General features: G+C 39.7%; 1 protein-coding gene across 1 annotated transcript in view; it reads left to right on the top strand.

Annotated features, from left to right (window-relative positions):
- The window catches only part of KLF1 (Kruppel like factor 1), a 4,454-nt gene extending 2,439 nt beyond the window's left edge, over positions 1-2,015 (top strand). The window contains exons 2-3 of the mRNA XM_015813303.1: positions 572-1,442; positions 1,761-2,015. Of these exons, the coding sequence (XP_015668789.1) occupies positions 572-1,442; positions 1,761-1,936 (1,047 nt within the window). The 3' untranslated portion in view covers positions 1,937-2,015. The remainder of the gene's footprint in view (positions 1-571; positions 1,443-1,760) is intronic.
- The last annotated feature ends 16,318 nt before the right edge of the window (positions 2,016-18,333 follow it).

The raw sequence follows: 18,333 nt of genomic DNA, 5'->3' as shown, positions 1-18,333 counted from the left end.
ATTTATGGTGTCAGATCCAATTTTGGGAAGAAATGAAATAAATTGTTGCTTCTATATTAATTACCGTGTTATAATAATATACAGATCATAAACAGTTTTATTCTACTGTATTTACTCAATCCTTACAATGATATGATGGTCTTCAAAGAATAAATGCTGAGTATTCTACTCTTCTAATCTGCAGTCCTTGAAAATCTAGAGTAGAATAACCATAGGATGCTGTCTAAGAACCAGCCTGAAAAAAGTCTCTTGAGTAGTGAATGTTTCTGTTGCCTGTTTCTAAGGCCCAGTGAGATAACTAACATTCAGCCTCTCCCAACTGTAAGGCAGAAACTTATGCAGTCTTGTGATAATGGGCTTCTTATCTCTACCTTGATGGCAGGCTTCAGCCTGTGCCTGCCCTGGTTTCTGAAGCTCATCCATCACAACATTTGTAACCTGCTTCTGTCTTTCAATTAGTGAAAGGCACTTACTACAATGTATGAAGAGTCTGCTTACTTCCCATCAGCTTCTACCTGCATTTCATACCTGGAATGCAATTTATTTCATGAGCTATTTACTTGCTTTCTAGTGGTGGAAGACAGAAGACTGCCCTGAAACTCCATCTCTGGAGTTCTTGGAGTCAAACCAACCTGAAGGGATCCAACATGTCAAGCAGGAGCATGAGGAAGCCTATTGGGACCTTGACTTTCTCCTAAAAAATTTTTCTACCTCAGGGCAAAATGCCGGTCTTTCTCGAGTTGACCAAGAGGACCAGACCTCAGTGTCTGCTGTCTGTCAGACAGTGTCAGTTGAGGAGGAAGTCAGCGAAAAGCTCCCAGGAAGCCTCAAGGTTGCAGAAGTTCCTGGTTCCTCAAGCTCGGAAGTCCAGTTCCTGCTAAAAGAGAACTCTGTAAACTGTGCCCCGATCCTACCCAGTTATTCCCAGGATATAATAGAGCCCAATAAGAATCTAGTATTTTCCAACAATCAATTGCCACACTTTGCCCAGGGAGATCCTGTGGCTCTTGCCGCAGCAGGGCAACAGCCCAGGGAGCCCAGACAAAAATCTCTCGGGCAATATTATCATGTAACCTGTGAAGCCTATGTACAGCCAAGTCCTCACTTGCTAGGCAAACATGCTTCTTACAATCAGTTTCCACCAGCTGCAGTGGCTTCCCAGCTGCCACACTGCAGTCTGCTGAATGGTTACCATCCTTTCTCCCATAACCCATATCAAGCCCGAGTTCAAATGTACCAGACAGATTCTGTTCTCCATGCTTTGCCACTCCTTGGTTTCAGGAAACCACCATCACCTACTAGAGAAGCCATAGCCAAGCCTAAGAAAGGACACAAACAATGGTCTCACAAGCGGCCTGCTAGTCACATCTGCAGCCATCCCAGTTGTGGGAAGACATACACCAAGAGCTCCCATCTCAAGGCTCATGTTCGCACACATACAGGTAAGAAAAAAAGATATAGAGGCTGTGTGTAGCTGTGTGTTGGCTCTTGGGGCATTTTATCCTCTGCTCTGGGATCTTAGCAATTGTTCGCCTGTTGAGTCTACCTTCTGCTGTGTCTGCTGAATATCTAAAGTTTGGATGTTGCACTATGTGGTTGGCCCCCTTGCCCTGTGGTGGGGTGGGAGGAAGTGGGAGATCAATTTGGGGCTGCTTATTTCCTCAAAATTCTGTATGAATGTTAACTGTATAACTTAAAATAATGACCCTCTTTGGATCCAATGATAGCACAAGGACATAGTGGTACTATCTGTTTTACAGGAGAGAAGCCATATCACTGCACTTGGGAAGGATGTGGTTGGAAATTTGCCCGTTCAGATGAGCTGACTCGCCATTATCGTAAACACACAGGACAGCGTCCATTCAAGTGTCACCTCTGTGAACGTGCTTTCTCACGTTCAGATCATCTTTCTCTACATTTGAAGAGACACGTGTGACAAATAAACATTTTGGATTGCAATAGATATTCTAACTCACAAGGAAACCTACAGTGGGATAGTGATTGTGGGGTGAGTGGGGTATCTCTGCATGTTTCCATTTCCTACAAAGAAGGCACACCTGCCCTTGTCCCTGGGGGTATTAGCCAAGAGAATGTAATGGAGACTAGTTACCTGGTTGGACTCCCAGACTGAAGGGTTTTAGCTGTGTTATTCTATCACTACTAAAAAAAACATGATACCCATATTTTGAAACCTAAATTGGGCACTTCCGTGTCTTTTTCTTCTCTTCCTACTAAATAGCATTCAAGTTATTTCTAAGACCACAAAGCTATTGTCATCTAGGATATAGAAGAACCTTTTATATTTCATTGTCCTTGCAGTAAGAAGAGATCACTTTTTCCATAGCCTAAAACATTCCTGTAGGTATGATTTACTTTGGTTTAACGCCAGAGATATGAGAAAGGGATCTGAGGCAGCAGTGAAGCCAAAGCAATTGGTCTAGGGCATTCTTGGATATATTTTCTGAATACATGAAATTGGAATAAGGGCTAGAGTCTATAGCTATCAGTATTAAAATGAAGGCATTGAAGTTTCCCTCACTGGCAGATCCTGGAAATGAGATTTATCTTGATCTTCTATTAGGATCAAATGTTGAAGGAGCTGATGGAGTAGTCCTTTCTCCTGGGCTAAAAAGTAAGAGTACAAAGGAGTTCCTTTATTGTATCTGGCATAGTTTTATTGGTGAAAAATGGACACATCTGCATGTATCAAATTATTCCTTTTTTATTATGCTTTTGTATCTTTCGAACTGAACAACCATGATGTGAAGGAGAACACAACTTTCCTTTTTTAACAGTTGTGTGCTGAAGAGTGTAATTTTTTTATGCAAATTAGACCTGCTGAAAGGTTTACATCTTGCAACTATTAAAAGGCCACCATCCAATGTCAAATGGTTTGGTTCTATTACTTTAATTGTGGGTTCACAATGCTAAGTCAAAATATAAATTGCATATTTCTGGCATAATGTTATGCGACCCAGTAGATATGATTTCCATGGTGATGGCTTAGTATATTATGTATAGTTTATTCAATAAACCATGCATAATAAACGGTTGCCTGTTGTGTTACGTGAATCCAGCAATGTATAATTGCTCTTCCTGTTCAGCTGATACAGTATGAGAAGCAAGAGACATTTGGGAAAGTGCTATGCAAAAGGTCTCAGCTGTTATCTGAATGCTTAGATGTAGCTCCAAGATAACTGACAATCATCTGTAAACCTGGAATTTTGAGAAGAAACAAAAATTACTGGCTGTTCTGAGCTGCCACAGGTCTACAGCAGCAAGGTCTTATTCTTTGTATCAAAGAAAAGTTGCAGCCTTTTTTTTTTTGGTTTTTTTTTGAGGAAATAGGTTTTCCTATGATTTTGAAGAGGCTGCAGCTGAGCCAATACTTCAGCGTTTCCTCAACAATAGAATAATCACCAAAAGATTATTTTTGGGCACCTCCAAATACTGGCTGGTCTTGCCTTTCTTACCCTCCTCAGTGGTTATGAACATTAATATTCTCGCTCCTGGAAGGACCCAAGAAAAGATACCCCTGGTCAGTGAGATAGGAGAACAGACATTTTAGCAAGTCTGCCACTTCTTTTCTCTCTGGATTTGTTTTTGCAATGGGAGAATGCAGGCTACCATGAGGGGGCTCAACCAATCTGTATCTTCCCCCTTAAAGAGAGATCTGATAGTGTTAACACACATGGGCCCCGGGTTTTGGGATGGGGTGGGGATAAATTCCTGGAGTCCCTTGGCATGTCATTGGGGCTCACTTCAATATGAAATTGCTTATCCTACGGTTCAGGAAGAAATGCCACAAAGTTGTTGCTATAGTTCCCAGATGTCCCTCCAAGATAATAGGTGAAAAAGCCTAAGAGATTTTGCCTGCCTTAGAGTGCTGGGCTAAAAGGGGAAAGTTCACTGAGGCAATAAAAAATATCTAAAACTGTCACTCATGGTCTGCTGGATGTGAGACGGAGGCAATTTTCCAGGGAGCCAATGAAAAAGCTATTGCCAGGACAATCCCAGGTTCTAGGATTAGGGCATGTGAGGAACTAGCCCTATGTTTGAGATGCATTTGGAAGGTAGAATGGTAATGGTTGGCAGTTGGTTGCCGAGCAACATGTTCCTGTGTGATGGCAACTGGCTTAGGGAGCGACTCTTAGAAGGTCTATTTGATTGGCTTGGTGGTCACTAACTGATGTCCTGATGAATCTGTCCCTGAGTGGCAGGTATCAGGTAAAGGCCTCAGTTTCACACATGCACACACAAACATTCAAATTGGCCATACAAAAATATGACATATCAAGCCAATTCTTCCAAACATTATGTTTATAACATGTTTTTATGTATGCATTGGATCACATACACAGTAATTTTGGGGTGTCATCTGATGTAGTGGTTCAATATTTCTAAATGCGTGAATAGCTTGATATTTTCTTTTTCAGGGTCTCCAGTCCATGCTTGCAAATGTATTAATTTTCTTTAAGAAAGAAATTGCCCAACTAAGGAATTGTGGACATGAATATGGCGCTGAGTCAAAGCAGCAAACTCAAGCAAAGAAGTCCTGGGTGTGTTTTAACAACTTTTCTTTGCAGCCTGATTATGAAAAAGAGCTACTGTAATTGTGAAATGGGATCTGTCAGGCCATGGGAAATATGTTACAGAAAACAGACATCTTTAGCATACTGAATAGGAGGTAGTGAAGGTAAAACTAGATACAATATTTACACTTGTCTCTTACAGGAATAGCAATACCATCACCAGTAGTGGAACCATTTGGGGCTTTTCATGGAGATAGAAGGGCCTAGACCCAGTTTTGTTTAATGGATACCATTCTAGACTGGGATTAGAGAGATCCAGGTTCAGGTTTGGGTTCTCATTCAACCATGGAGTTGGCTGATCAAATGAGCCAACAGTACTTTCAACTCAATTTACTCAGGACAAAATGGGAGATGTCCCATGTATACTGCCTTCAGCTCCTGGACAAATAGCAATACAACAATCTCTTTGTTTCCACTTAGTCCCTATTTAGCCAAAGAAGCTTTTCTCCCACTACACATCATGTTAAAAATATGGGAAGGGAGACTTGATTCACATTATATAATCAGCTGTTTCCCTGAATGAGCAGACAGGATGTATTTAACAATTTATAGACATATAAATGCTTAGATAAACACAGAACCTTGAATTTTTAGCCAACAGAAAAGATTGGCGATAATTTTAAATGAGTATAAGAAGGAACATTCTCATAGTGTATAAGAAAAGAAGAAACAAATCCAGCTTTTAGGAAGGACTCTGGATATAAAAAGTACATACCTCTGTTGAAATGCAAGGTTTCAGATGTAAAAATCAAACCAAGATAAATCTTCAGAATTTTTTCCCTCTTTTAACATACACTATAAGTTGCACAATTCAATTAAAATAGGGGGGAAATCTTACAATAACGTGGTTGCACAAGTGCGCACACCCTCTTATAAATAGGAATGTGAATCACATTCAAACTGATGTTAAATAGTAGTCAGTATACACCTGCCATCAATTAAAGTGACTGATCAAGCCCTTTACAGTTACTCAGTTGCCTCTTACAGCAAAAGCCACGATCTGCTATGTTTACAAAGCATTAAAGGGATCTCATTGCTGGAATGCATTAGTCAGGAGAAGGGTACAAAAAATGTCCAAGGCATTTAGGGGGGTGGAAATAAAAATAAAAAACTTACAATAATGCAAACTTTAAATAATACTTTGTTGAAACACCTTTTGATTTTATGACAGTATCCAGTCTTTTGGAGTAGGAGCCTATCAGCCTGGCACATCTTGCCTTGGGAATCTTTGCCCCTCTTCCTTGCAAAAGTGCTCCAAATCTGTCTGATTGTGAGGTCATCTGTGCACAGCCCTCTTCAGGTCATCCCACAGATGTTCAATTGGATTCAGGTCTAAGCTTTAGCTGGGCCATTCCAAAACTTTGATCTTCTTCTGGTGAAGCGATGCTTTTATTGATTTGGAGGCATGCTTTCATATTGAAAGGTGAAATTCTTCATCTTCAGCATTTTAATAGAGGCCTGAAAGTTTTGTGCCAAAATTGATATTTGGAACTGTTCATAATTCCCTCCACCTTGACTAAAGCCCCAGTTCCAGCTGAAGAAAAGCCCCAAAGCATAATGGTGCCACCATGCTTCACTGTGAGTATGGTGTACTTTTGGTGATGCATGCTGTTGCACCAAACATACTTTTTGAGATTATGGCCAAAAAATTCAACCTTGCTCTCCTCAGACTATAACACATTTTCCCACATGCTTTTGTCAGACTTGATGTAGATTTTACAAAATGGAGCCAGGTTTTGATGTTTTTCTTTATAAGAAAAGATTTCCATCTTGTCACCCTATCTACCCCATAGCCCAGACATATGAAGAATATGGGAGACTGTTGTCCTGTGTAGTACATAACTAGTACTTGCCAGACATTCCTACAGCTCCTTTAATATTGCTGGAGGCCTCTTGGCAGCAATTCTTATTTTCTTCTTGTTTTTTCATCAATTTTGGAGGAACATCTAGTTCTTGCTTTTCACACTTATCAGTTGGACAGGAAGTATCACTTCTGCAACCTCTCGGATTTACCAGAATGCCTCAAATTCACTCCTCATCAATTTTCTCCCCTACAAACTCAGGAACTTTGAAGATGAGAATGCTTGGCTACAGGAATGGATCCATGAAGAACTTGCTCACGGTGAAGTCTGGCAAAAGGAATATGAAGCACTGTTAAGACATCAGTCCCAGCTCTGTGCCTTGCTGCAGACTAAGAGGTGAGAGGCTGTCATGGGGATTCTTCCCAATTTTTCCTGACAGTTGCTGGTCCCTCAAAAAGCTGGAGAGAAAATGGGGTCCCATGAAAATTATTTATTCAGAATTCAGCCTCCCATTTTTCTGTTTAGTCAAAAACCAGGAATACATTGAAATTTGTTCAATGTAGAGAAAAGTAAGGTTTTACACTTAGGAAAGAAAAATCAATTGTACAGGTATAGGTACAAATGTGAGAGGGATCTTGGAACCCTAGTAGACAATCACTTAAATATGAGCTAGCAGTGTGTGGCAGCAGCTAAAAAAGCCAATGCAATTCTAGGTTGTATTAACAGGGATAGAATCAAGATCATGTGAAGTATTAGTTCTGCTTTATAAAATCTTAGTAAGACCACACTTAGAATACTGCATCCAGTTTTGCTCACCACATTATAAAAAAGATGTAAAGACTCTGGAAAGAGTATAGAAAAGAGGAACAAAGATGATTAGGGGGTGGAGGTTAAAACATATGAAGAATGGTTGTAGGAACTGGGTTTGTCTAGTCTAGTGAAAAGAAGAACTAGAGGTGACATGATAGCAGTGTTCCAATACTTGAGGGGCTGCCACAAAGAAGAGAGGTTCAATCCATTTCCCAAAGCACCAGAAGGCACGACAAAAAGCAATGGATGGAAACTAATCAAGGAGAGAAGCCATCTACTGTAGAACTAAGGAGAAATTTCCTAACAGAACAATTGCCTTCAGAAGTTGTAGGTGCTTCATCACTGGAAGCTTTCAAAAAGAGACTAGACAGCCACTTATCTGGAATAGTATAGGGTTTCATGCTTGAGCAGGGGGTTGGACTAGATTAGAAGTTCTCCAAGGTCCCTTCCAACTCTGTTATTCTGTTATGGCTAAATTTAAAGCCATTTTGTAGAGGTTTTTCTTCATGGTGATTTAACCAAAAAATACTGCAAGGATTTGCAAAGGTTAGCTGATAGGAAGTAGGCAAGGCTCAGCTCAGTGTGTTGACAAGTGTAAGGTGCTTCTGGGATTAAATTTTGGCATAGGAGATGGTGAGGATACCTTCCTTTTTCTCCTTTGCAGTTTTAAGCCCCTGGAGAAGAAAACTCGAGCATTGCAAGAGGAGCTGGAAGAAATCCAGGAAGTTCTGCAGGAGTATCAGAACCGAAGTCGTCAACGCCAGCTGCATATCCACAAGCAAGTGAGCCCCTCAGGGGACCAATTTAAGAGCTCTGCATTATCTCCCCATGGTCCTCAGCTTCCCCTCCTTCCTTCCTTATCCTATTGTGTTTATCCCTCAGGGTGGAGATAAGAGAATTGGTTATGTGACATGGTTCTAGAAACCTTGGCCAATTTGTAATCTGGGAGAAAGAAGTTCGTAGAATGGCTCTGTAGACTGACAGGAACCAATAAAGGTTGTTTGTTTGTTTGTTTGTTTTTGTAATTTTTGTAATTGCTGGTTCAATGTTCTGTTTTTAGTCTTCATTTCTGATTACCAATAATACACTTTCTCCTTCAAATTTAGGCATTCTAAAACAAACATTTTTTAAATACCCTGGAGTAAATTGATTACATCTAGAGTACCCATTCCAGTATGTGGTTTTTCATTATCCTATCTGATATGTAACATTTTGAAGAAATAAAAACAGTGTCTTTAAAAATAGGCATTCTGGTGTTTGCTAAACGTTTTGGACAAGAGTTTTGATACTCCTTTCTCATTGGCCATGCCATCTTGCTGATGAGAATCCGAAACTTGCCTTTGGTATATTTGCTGTGGGAAATGCAATAGGGATTGGGTTCTTTTAAAAACTCTACTCTTTTTGAGAATTTCAGATTAAGGCCATTCAGATCAAGAAAATGGCAATCTTAGCTGTAGTCCCCATGTCTTCAAGATAACTGGCTTTACACAAATTGCATAAGGCATGCTGAATATTCTAAGGTGCTACACAGTATAATTTCTAAATGTTAATACTGCTGATAAGAAAAACAATACAATACTAAAATTGTTCAAAAAAAAATCTGAGTAGCAGGGCTTAGACTGTTCCATTTGTTTGCTAAATTGCAGGAAAAGGAAAATCAGAAAATGGCTGAGATAGTTAAAGAACTGGAAAAAAAGGTGAGTACTTGAGATAGGGCAGAGTTCAAGAAGATTGCTGCCCTTATTCTTGACTTCAATTGACTATAAAATAAAGTGATTAACTTTGGCTTAAGGTTATCACTTTGTGCTCCAAGTACAATAAGTCTTAAAACATAAACTTGCAAAATAACAGTGCCATACTAAATGAAATAAATTGATGTCATAGATATGCCAAATTCCATTAACCAATATTTGAATATGCAGCACTTAATTTGCAACCTGAAATGAAAATTGGGCATTGTACCTGCCACTTGACTCCTGGTGACCCTATGGGATAAACCCATGTAACTTTTGTAGCAGTTTCATCCAATTATTAACTAGATTTGTCCCTGCATGGCATTTGAAGATCTGCTAAATTTGATTAGTTGCTGCCACGTAACAGTGATAGTACAGTATATATAGAAATGCTGGAAAAGCAGGGATGGGAAGCCAGGAAAAATAAATTAAGTGCTTCCCCTTTTGGTGGGAAGGGGGGAATGGGTAGAACCGTAGAAATCAATGCAAAACACCAGCTGCTAAATAAGAAACCAATTATAACCTGGTGAGAATGGTAAGAATAAGTCAGCAATGCAAACCCTGAATTTGGAATAACGTTTACTTGGATGGCAATTTCCAGCATGTAGCAAGACTCAATAGGTCAATAAAAAGACACCAACTCATGATAAATATATATCAGAACTGTACTTAGCCAAACATCTTTGGATATATGCTGCTTATCTAGCATTATTTCATAATTCTTCACAGGTCAAGGATGTGATTACATAATTAATGGTGATTGCACATATAGGAACTGTATGACACCATAAATCTAATCTGGCTTCAAATTTAATTCAAATGAATCTGAAAATTCAGATCAAAAAAGCTAATGCAGTAGTCTGACTAAATAATCAGCTACAGAGGGTAGATTTATAAAGATATGGTTAAATATCCTATCTTATGTAGGATTCAGGATCTTTGCTGATTTCAGAAATCTAGAAAATCTCTTTCTTTCCGCTGTTATTCTCATTCTCCCAAACCATATTAAGTTGGACACAGATGGGCCAGCTCTGGTTTACAGGGACCCTTTTCTGAAACAAATGGGGGAGCAGGCATCTGAACTAACAGGAATTGTCTTTGATACAAGGTACTACATTTGCTAATTTTTCAGAATGTGAGAGCCTCAGCAGATGCAAAAGACATGTTAGTCTAGGACAGGAGTCTTCAAACTTGGCCCTTTTATGACTTGTGGACTTCAACTCCCAGAATTCCTCAGCCAGCATGCCATAAAAGGGCCAAGTTCAAAGACCCCTGGTCTAGGAGAATCTGTTCTTGGCTCATCTCTGAGAGGGCAGACTGATGTGGAAAAGTATGCAAGATCAAATAAGAAACCAGTATCCTGCTTCCTAACCATCTATCTGTGAGCCCATATAACAACACTGCCTTCTTCCCAGCTATGAAAACTTTGGATTCTTTTTGAAATCATTACATACAGGTCTTCAAGCAACAGCTGGATGAGCAGTACAACAAAGATGTTCAGAAGGAACTTAGATCAGAAGGCAATGAACTGAAGGTAACTTTCCCATACCTTATATATTTGTTATAAAAGACCTACTAGACTAGGAAATCAATACAACTAATGTAAAAATGATCACAGAATTTGGTAGTAGAGTCAGGGCTTTTTTTGTCATAGAACGCCCAGAATGGAGTTCCGGCACCTTTTTGGGATGGAACCTTGTAGGGTAGGCAAGGCGGTTTGTATGACGTGTGTGAGTTCCGGCACCTTTTTTTTTTTTTTTACAAAAAAAGCACTGAGTAGAGTAATAGAAATTCTAAGCATTGGTTTGTTATCTTGTGTACTTATTTTATGCACACAGAAGCCCATGCGCGTGCGTGCGCGCGCGCACGCGCACACACACACACACACTTATTTACTAAATACATTTCTGATTCTTTGAGTAACTGTCCCTTCTCTTTCACAAGAAAAGATCCACTTTGTACAGGCAGGAGGAGTTATACACTTATGTATTTATTTTTCATGCCACATGTTATAGCTGTCAGATTCATTAAGACAAGGTAAGATTTATGGTGGGAGGATTTTCATATGAAGCAGGTTATTAAACTAATAGTGCTCTACTGCTGTCATATTCCCTACAACTAGATGCTGTAGCTGTTGGGCAGTGAAAAGCATGGGAAATGGGAGGTCTGCTAATTCCTCCTCTGTTCTTTACCAGGAAGTGGGAAAAATCTGAATGGAGATAGGAGATCTCTGTATGTCTCCTCATGGGAGGGAAGAAAGGAATGAGCTTTTTTTGAGCATGGAGCAGAGGTTTTGTGCCCTAGTTGGTTCCCTTCTGTTCCCCAAAGTATCATAATGGAATATGTCCCTATTAGGAATATATAAAGTTTAAAGGACACCTCTTTCTGATGAAGCTATGAAGCAAAACTGCAAAGTGAATAGCCCCTGCTTTTATGCACTGGAGAGGCTACCCTGTTTTGCTGCTCTCCAAGAATGTAGTCCCTGGGCATTTCTTTTGATATGAGCTGTCAATCAAGAAGAGATGTGCACGTCAGTGCCTTGAGAAGTAGGGTGAAGCACTGAGGAAGAATACATTATGGCATGGCCTAAAGTGTGTTGTTGAGATGGAACATTTTTGCTTTGCAAAGTGCAGTGTTTAGTAGGGCAATTATTGCTACTACCGGTAAGAAAAAAAATCTCTCCAACTTTTCATGTGTGAAAAATTTGAACGCATTCTTGCTGTTCTGAGAATATAGTTTCTCACCAGCTTAAGCAGCTCTTGGAAGACAAAAGAGAACTACTGTATTGAAACTGGAGTTCGACAATTGTGTCCCACCTTTGGGACAGAAATAATCTAAAATACTCAAGATCTTAGGGGACAGTTCATAGCTGTGCCTGTGTCTTTGCATTTGAAGACTGAAAGTTGCTGCAACTATATTATTATAATTTTTTCCCACCAACATAGAGGCACTTGTTCGAATGGGAAGCTAAGTGGCAGACAAAGTATGAGAGGATCAGGCAGGTAAATCAATTATATTTCTGGTTTCAAAGCTCCTTTGTTTTTGACGGCAAACTAATCATGGGTCTTTGGCTGAGAAATGTGAGTCAAGGTGGGGATTGATTATTTTTCAGCTCTCTATTTTATAATAGTCACTTTTGTCAAAGTTCACAACCTATATATGTTATTCAGCAGGCAGGGTTATTGTTCAATCGTGTCTCAGCTGCTACTTCCTGGATCCTTCCAGTTATACTTTAATTTGAGAGATATGTCATTGCTTAGGAGCAGCTTCTAAGACTAAAAGGTCCATTTATTCATAATAAAACTAGCCTTATGGAAATATTGAATATAAGAATTGGAGACAATGATAGTACATAATATTAATTTCCCACAAAGCCCAGCCTGATGCTTCTGGGAAGTCCCCAAATATTAATGCAATAGCTTCTTCTACTGCTTTTCCCAAGAAACAGGTACTGGGTGGCCTACTGCATCCCATATTTATACACTATACAGCCATTACAACTAATTGCTAGTACCACCCAGGCCCTATGAAGTTGTCTCAAATTCATTCAAAGCAGTCAAAGTTTGTAACTATCACTGCATGTTCTGATTTCCTCTCCATCTTCAACATTCAGGCTTACCAGATCATTCAGAATTCTAGAATTATGAAAGAGACAATATAATACCTTCCTCCCCTCTGTTCACTGTTCATTATGCACTCTCCTTCAAACCCAAGAAAGCCTGGACAAAGAGCCTTTGTCCGCCTAATATCTGATCAACCTCCTCACTGTATGGAACAAGCTACCACGGTGTGGTTGAGTTTTTTTTACCAGACGTTGTTAAGCAGAGACTGGCATTTCTAGAGGAACTTGCACTGGGCAGAGGGCCAGACTATATAATTTCTAAAGTCCCTTCCAACTCAAAGATTCTATGATTCCCAAAATACCACTTCGATAAAAGAATAATAGAACATAAATATGTTACTATGATTTCAAAACCTATATTTTTCAGTCATTTATATTTTAGCAAACTGGTTAGTGGTTAGCTAAGTATTTCAATATTTTTATAATATATTAACATTAAAGAAGTATAATACAGCAAGCCTGTTTACAAAGCAATTGCAATTCTCCCTACAGCTTCTAGAAGAGTAATTATATATTAATACTATGAGTTTTTAGCATGGAAGCACCTCCAGGTTCGTACCCTCAAAGTATGCAAGGTTGACAGCTCTTTTTTTTTTCTACGTAGAAATAGAATAAAAGTCTTCTGATTTTTGGCATTTTAGAAACAGCAGCATATTGAGAAACTGAACACAGTAATCCAAGGGGTGTCTCTGAAGAGCCAGGTAGGACTCCCTTTAGGCTCAAACTTTGTTGCCTGCAACAGAGATGTCACATATATGAAGCCAACAGAATCTATGCATGATCAAAGGGAATCACAAAGTAAAAGCGAATCAGCACTGAAACAAACGGGGCACTGCACTGCCTTCTAAAAGAAGACACAGACCTAGAAAATGTACACTGGAGAAGCTTGGTACAAAAAAAAAAAGACAGCAAATATAGGCGCTTCTGCTTCGGCTGGGTGCAAAAGGTAGATGGTTGGTGCGGGGAACTGGGAGAGAAGGCAACTGGGTGAACAAAAGCTTGCTTGGGGCGTCATAGAGGCTGTGGCTTGGTGCTGTTAAGGCAGGCTTGGGAGCCACGTGTAGGAAACCAGAGAAGCTGGGGCACACGGGGTAACAGGCCAAAGGTCTGAAAAGGAAACAGCAAAGGCAGCAAAGTGCTTCTGCTTCAGCGGTGGTGGCTGGGTGCAAAAAGTGAAAGGTTGGTGCAGGGAACTGGGAGAGCAGGCAGCTGGGCAAGCAAATGCTTGCTGGGACAGACTCTGATAACTGAGGCTTCCCAGGACAGGGCTAGCAGCTCCAGAGCCACACAATGCTGGGGCTACTTCTGCCACCCCACAAGGCAGAGTGCAGGTTGGCCAAAATACAGACGTGGGAACAGTTGTGTTGGGAGTTGGAGCCTGTCCCTTAGCTTACAGAGGCTCAGGGCTTGGAGGGACCAAGCCTGGAATGGCTTGAGTTGGAGTGGGTAGTTGCTTAAATACCTGCAATTCCTGTTTAATGACTCAATGGGGAGTGCTGGGATTGCTGTCATATGCTGTTGTGGTGATGTGACATCTTGCTTTATGACCACAGCAATTATGACAGCAATCCTGGTCCCAACTGAGGCCATAAGTTTAGGACCACAGCAATCTAAGTGCTGAAACAATAGATAAAAGTTGAAGATTATGATGAAAATTGTGTCTGCCAAATTCCTAGAAAAATCCTCTGTTACTTTTGATTTCAGGTTTAGATTATCTTCAGTTAGAATCAGATGGCATATAAAGCAATCCAATATAAACTATTAAGGATTAGCGATCTTCAAATTAATCTCTCTTCCCGTATCCTGCCATTTCAGGGCTTTCAGGAGAGTCTGAAGCTTAGCTGAATTAGTGTAAAAAATTAAGATAAAGAAAAATATGAAAGACTAAAGCAGTGTTGTTTTCTTTCTAAATCAATGAAGGAGCTGCACCGAAGTATCACCTTCTTGGAAGACAATGTGGTGGAAGTTCAACAGGAAATAGCACTGTAAGGATGACCTAATCAATCCTCTTACTTGGCTATGATGATCAGTTAATGAGCTGAGCATCAAAGACTTAGACCAAATCTTGGCCAAAAGGAGTATGGTCACAATTTCTTGGACTCAGTTCCTCATCTGTAAAACAGGAATAGCAATAATATCCATTTGAGGGTATCTCAACAAATAGGCCTTGGGAATGTAGGCTGGAAATAAATAAAAATTTAGCACATGTTCTCATTGAAAACTTCCTGGATTGGAATTACTATTGGAGTTTGCTACATTTGACAGTGGAATTGCATTTATTTGCAAGAAACATTGTGTGCTTGTGTGTGTGCGCGCACATGCGCGCACGCATGCCTGTATAAGAGACGAGATATTTTTGGAGACTTCAAAATTAGTTTAATCTGCAGTTTAAAAGACCCAGAAGGCAAGTTGGGTAAAGTAAGAATAAGTTACAGAGTTGCAAGTCCCAAAATATTCTGTCCAAGTTGCATTCTCTCCTATTCTGCTAGGCTTCAGTTATGCACACAGAAAACATAGCCTGCCTTTTTAAAACTACTGTGTTCTATTTTAGTTTGCAGAAAGATGCACTGTCTGGAGAAATGGTGACCTCGGCAGGGGGCTTTCTTTGGGAGGAACAAGTGTGCGACCAGATGGTATGAAGTATGTGATTGGGTGGTTGCAATTGTCCTTAATGCCACCCTCTTCCAAATACAAAACTCTGGATGACTTGGCCAGGGCCTTCTCCAACTAGTTCCCTGCCTTGAGATACTTTGCTATTTCCCTCTGAACAGTCACTATGAGAGAGGCTGTAATACTGCCATCTTCCTTTTTTTTAAAGAAAAAAAGATGGCACAGGATCACGATTTCAAGAGTGAAGAGGCAATGGGATAAAGCAAGAATCTGTATTAATGAGAACCCTGAAATTCTGACATGTCCTCTATAAATAGGGTTTGCAATCATTTTAAGTACGTTGGAGCAGAGCTGCAAGTTAATACTCGTCCACGAGGGTCTAGGACAACTTGCCATGACCAACTCACCACGGCCAACTTGCTGCGGGATAACTCACCATGGGACAAGAGTTACATTAATATTGAAGAAATGGTGGAACAGAATCTTTAAAGAAAGGATGCAAAAAGAAGGGCAAAATGAAATGTGAATGACAAAAATTAAAATATTTTTTTAATTATTTTAAATAATTAAATTGAATTGTTGAATTTTCCTATGGCGAGTTGGCCTGTGGTGAGTTAACCATGGTGAGTTGTCCCATTCTGTATCCACAAGATTGGCAATTGCACTTGATCACCCAGCTGTAGAGCCAGCCCAGGACAGCTGCAAATCCTTGTCTTTGGAGGGCCTGCATCTTTGACATTTTTTCCCCGTTTATTCTTGCTTCTTAACGGGGAAAGAAACTGTCAAAGAATACTCCTTTTTGCACTCCACTACAGGTAGTCCTCAACCTATGACCACAATTGGGATGGCAAGCGATGCAGTCATTGAGTCACCATGTGACTGGACCTGATTTTACAACAGTTTTTGAATCGTGATCAAGTGAAACATGCAGTCATTAAGCGAATCCAGCTTCCCCAATTGACTCTGCTTGTCAGAAGCCTGCTGGGGAAGTTGCAAATCATGATCATGTGACCACAAGACTATACAACAAATGTAAATGCAAGCAGTAGCCCAATGCCCAAATTGCATTCCTGTAACTGTGGAAGTGAGGAGACAATTGTCGTTCTAAGGACAGAGCGTCACTTTTTCTGTGGCAGTCATAACTTTGAAGTGTGGTTAAACAAATGGTTATAAATTGAGGACTGCCTTTGGAAGAGAGCACAGGATTCTTAACAGTGTGCTTGGTGGAACTCTTGTAACTCATATCTTATTTTTCCTATTCTCTCAGAAGAGACTTCCACATCTGGAACTATACAGAATTACTTCCAAGGAATACTGCTCATCCATGTAAGTGACCAATGGACTATTGGAGATGATTTATTAACACTTTATACAATATTTTAATTGTACGGCTGTAAGCTGCGTAGAGTCACCTTGGCAAGTTGGCAGGCAAAGAAGTCTAAATAAATAAACATGCAGCCACTGTAAAATAGGTAGACGAAAAGCAGAAGAGTTGGAGGTGGGGGGGATGGAAAGAAAGGAAAGGGCATTGACTGTATTCACACAATGAGCTTTAACCAGATTAGTAGAAGACTGAAAGATGAATTACATGATGTATACAGCTTAATCTAATGTGTTTGAATATTAATTAATCTAAATTTTGTCCCCCCCATCCCAATACTGTTAGGCGTTTTTTGTATTGCAGCTTTAAACTGTTAATTTCCCATGAATAAACCAGATGGAAATAAAGAAATCTCATTCTAGATTTCAGCTCCTCCCACTGCTTTGGCTCTGGTTGTGGCCTGTTATTCTGATTGGTAATCCCCTCCCCTTTTTAAATTCCTACTGAACTGATTAAAAAAACAAGACACTGCGGCTTTACCATTTTTTTCTCTCCATTGACTGTAATTTAGAAGAAGAAAGTGATGACTCTTCAATTTCACCTGGTTAAAAAAAAGAGATGGCTCCCTCATAGCATTATTCCAATATTAAATCAATGTGTTGTTAAAAAAAATGAAGAAAAAAAAATAAATCCACCTTTTCATTGTTCCACTAGGAACTATCAACTGTATTTGATCCTCTTCTTGTGCCTTTGTTTACATATCGTTCTTTCCCTTTTTTGTGCAGATCTTTCCTACATCCAACTCCCCAGGCTACCTGGAGGATGCTGTGGGCCTTGGCCAAAGTCCTGTTTCTGATCCTGCTGTTAGCTCTGCCTCTCCATTTCTTTCATGGCAGGTACTCCAGGCAGCCATGCTTGCAGCTGCACTCAACACCCCTGCTGTACATCCAGTCCAAGAGGTTGTTTCCCCCTTTAGCTTCCTGAAGGCACTTACACACATATCATTAATGACCTTTAATAAAATTGAATAACAATCACCACAAACTTCTCTGTTTACCTGAAATGGGAACCATATCTGATGTTTACTGTGCAACTTTCCTTTATGTGGTTGTTGTTTTTTATTTACAATAGCCAGACTAAATTATCTGCTCTCAATTTGGAATCACAACTTTATTATTATGGTTCATTGCAGTCAGCCAGATATTCAGACTGTATTTGGCATTTTTGTCTACCTACTGAATCCTTTCCAAGGACCTAGGATAGGCAGATGTGGATGTTTGATGGTGTTACAGATATCATCACAGGATGAAAGCTATTCCAAATAAAGCAGCCTTTTGCAATTGACTTATGGCAAATTTGTCAACGCCGATGTTGTTGTTATTTAAGATTTAATCTTCAATTCAATTCACAGTCTGGGACTACTTAAAAACTTAACAGTTCAAGTCCTAACCAAGGAGCTAAGAGCTGTTAAGGTAGCATCTGAGTATATAGGCTGTACATTGCCCAGAGTCCCTCACTGAGGGAGATAGTGGTCTATAAGCATGAAATATATAAATATATGTAAAGACACAAATAAAAGTGGGATAAAAATCTAATATAGAGGAAAGAAAAAGTGGATATTCTATCAATACTAGTTACAGTTTAAAATATTAAAGTTACAAGTATTATGATTATTTGGCTTTCTCATTGATAACATTGAAAATGAGGAGATGAAGGAAGAGCATACAGTATATCAAGATACTTGTTATGTAACAAATGTTTTGGCCATAAGCTAAATAACTTGATATTGAAATTTCTTTAGAAACTTATAGAAATTTTGATAGTTTCTTGCCATTTGTGTAGA

The sequence above is a fragment of the Protobothrops mucrosquamatus genome, unplaced genomic scaffold, assembly GCF_001527695.2.
Source record: "Protobothrops mucrosquamatus isolate PMUCROS unplaced genomic scaffold, P.Mucros_1.0 scaffold150, whole genome shotgun sequence".
In the NCBI taxonomy this organism is placed as follows: domain Eukaryota; kingdom Metazoa; phylum Chordata; class Lepidosauria; order Squamata; family Viperidae; genus Protobothrops; species Protobothrops mucrosquamatus.
Note: the sequence above shows the minus strand (reverse complement) of the source record. Positions and strands in the feature narration are given on the sequence as shown.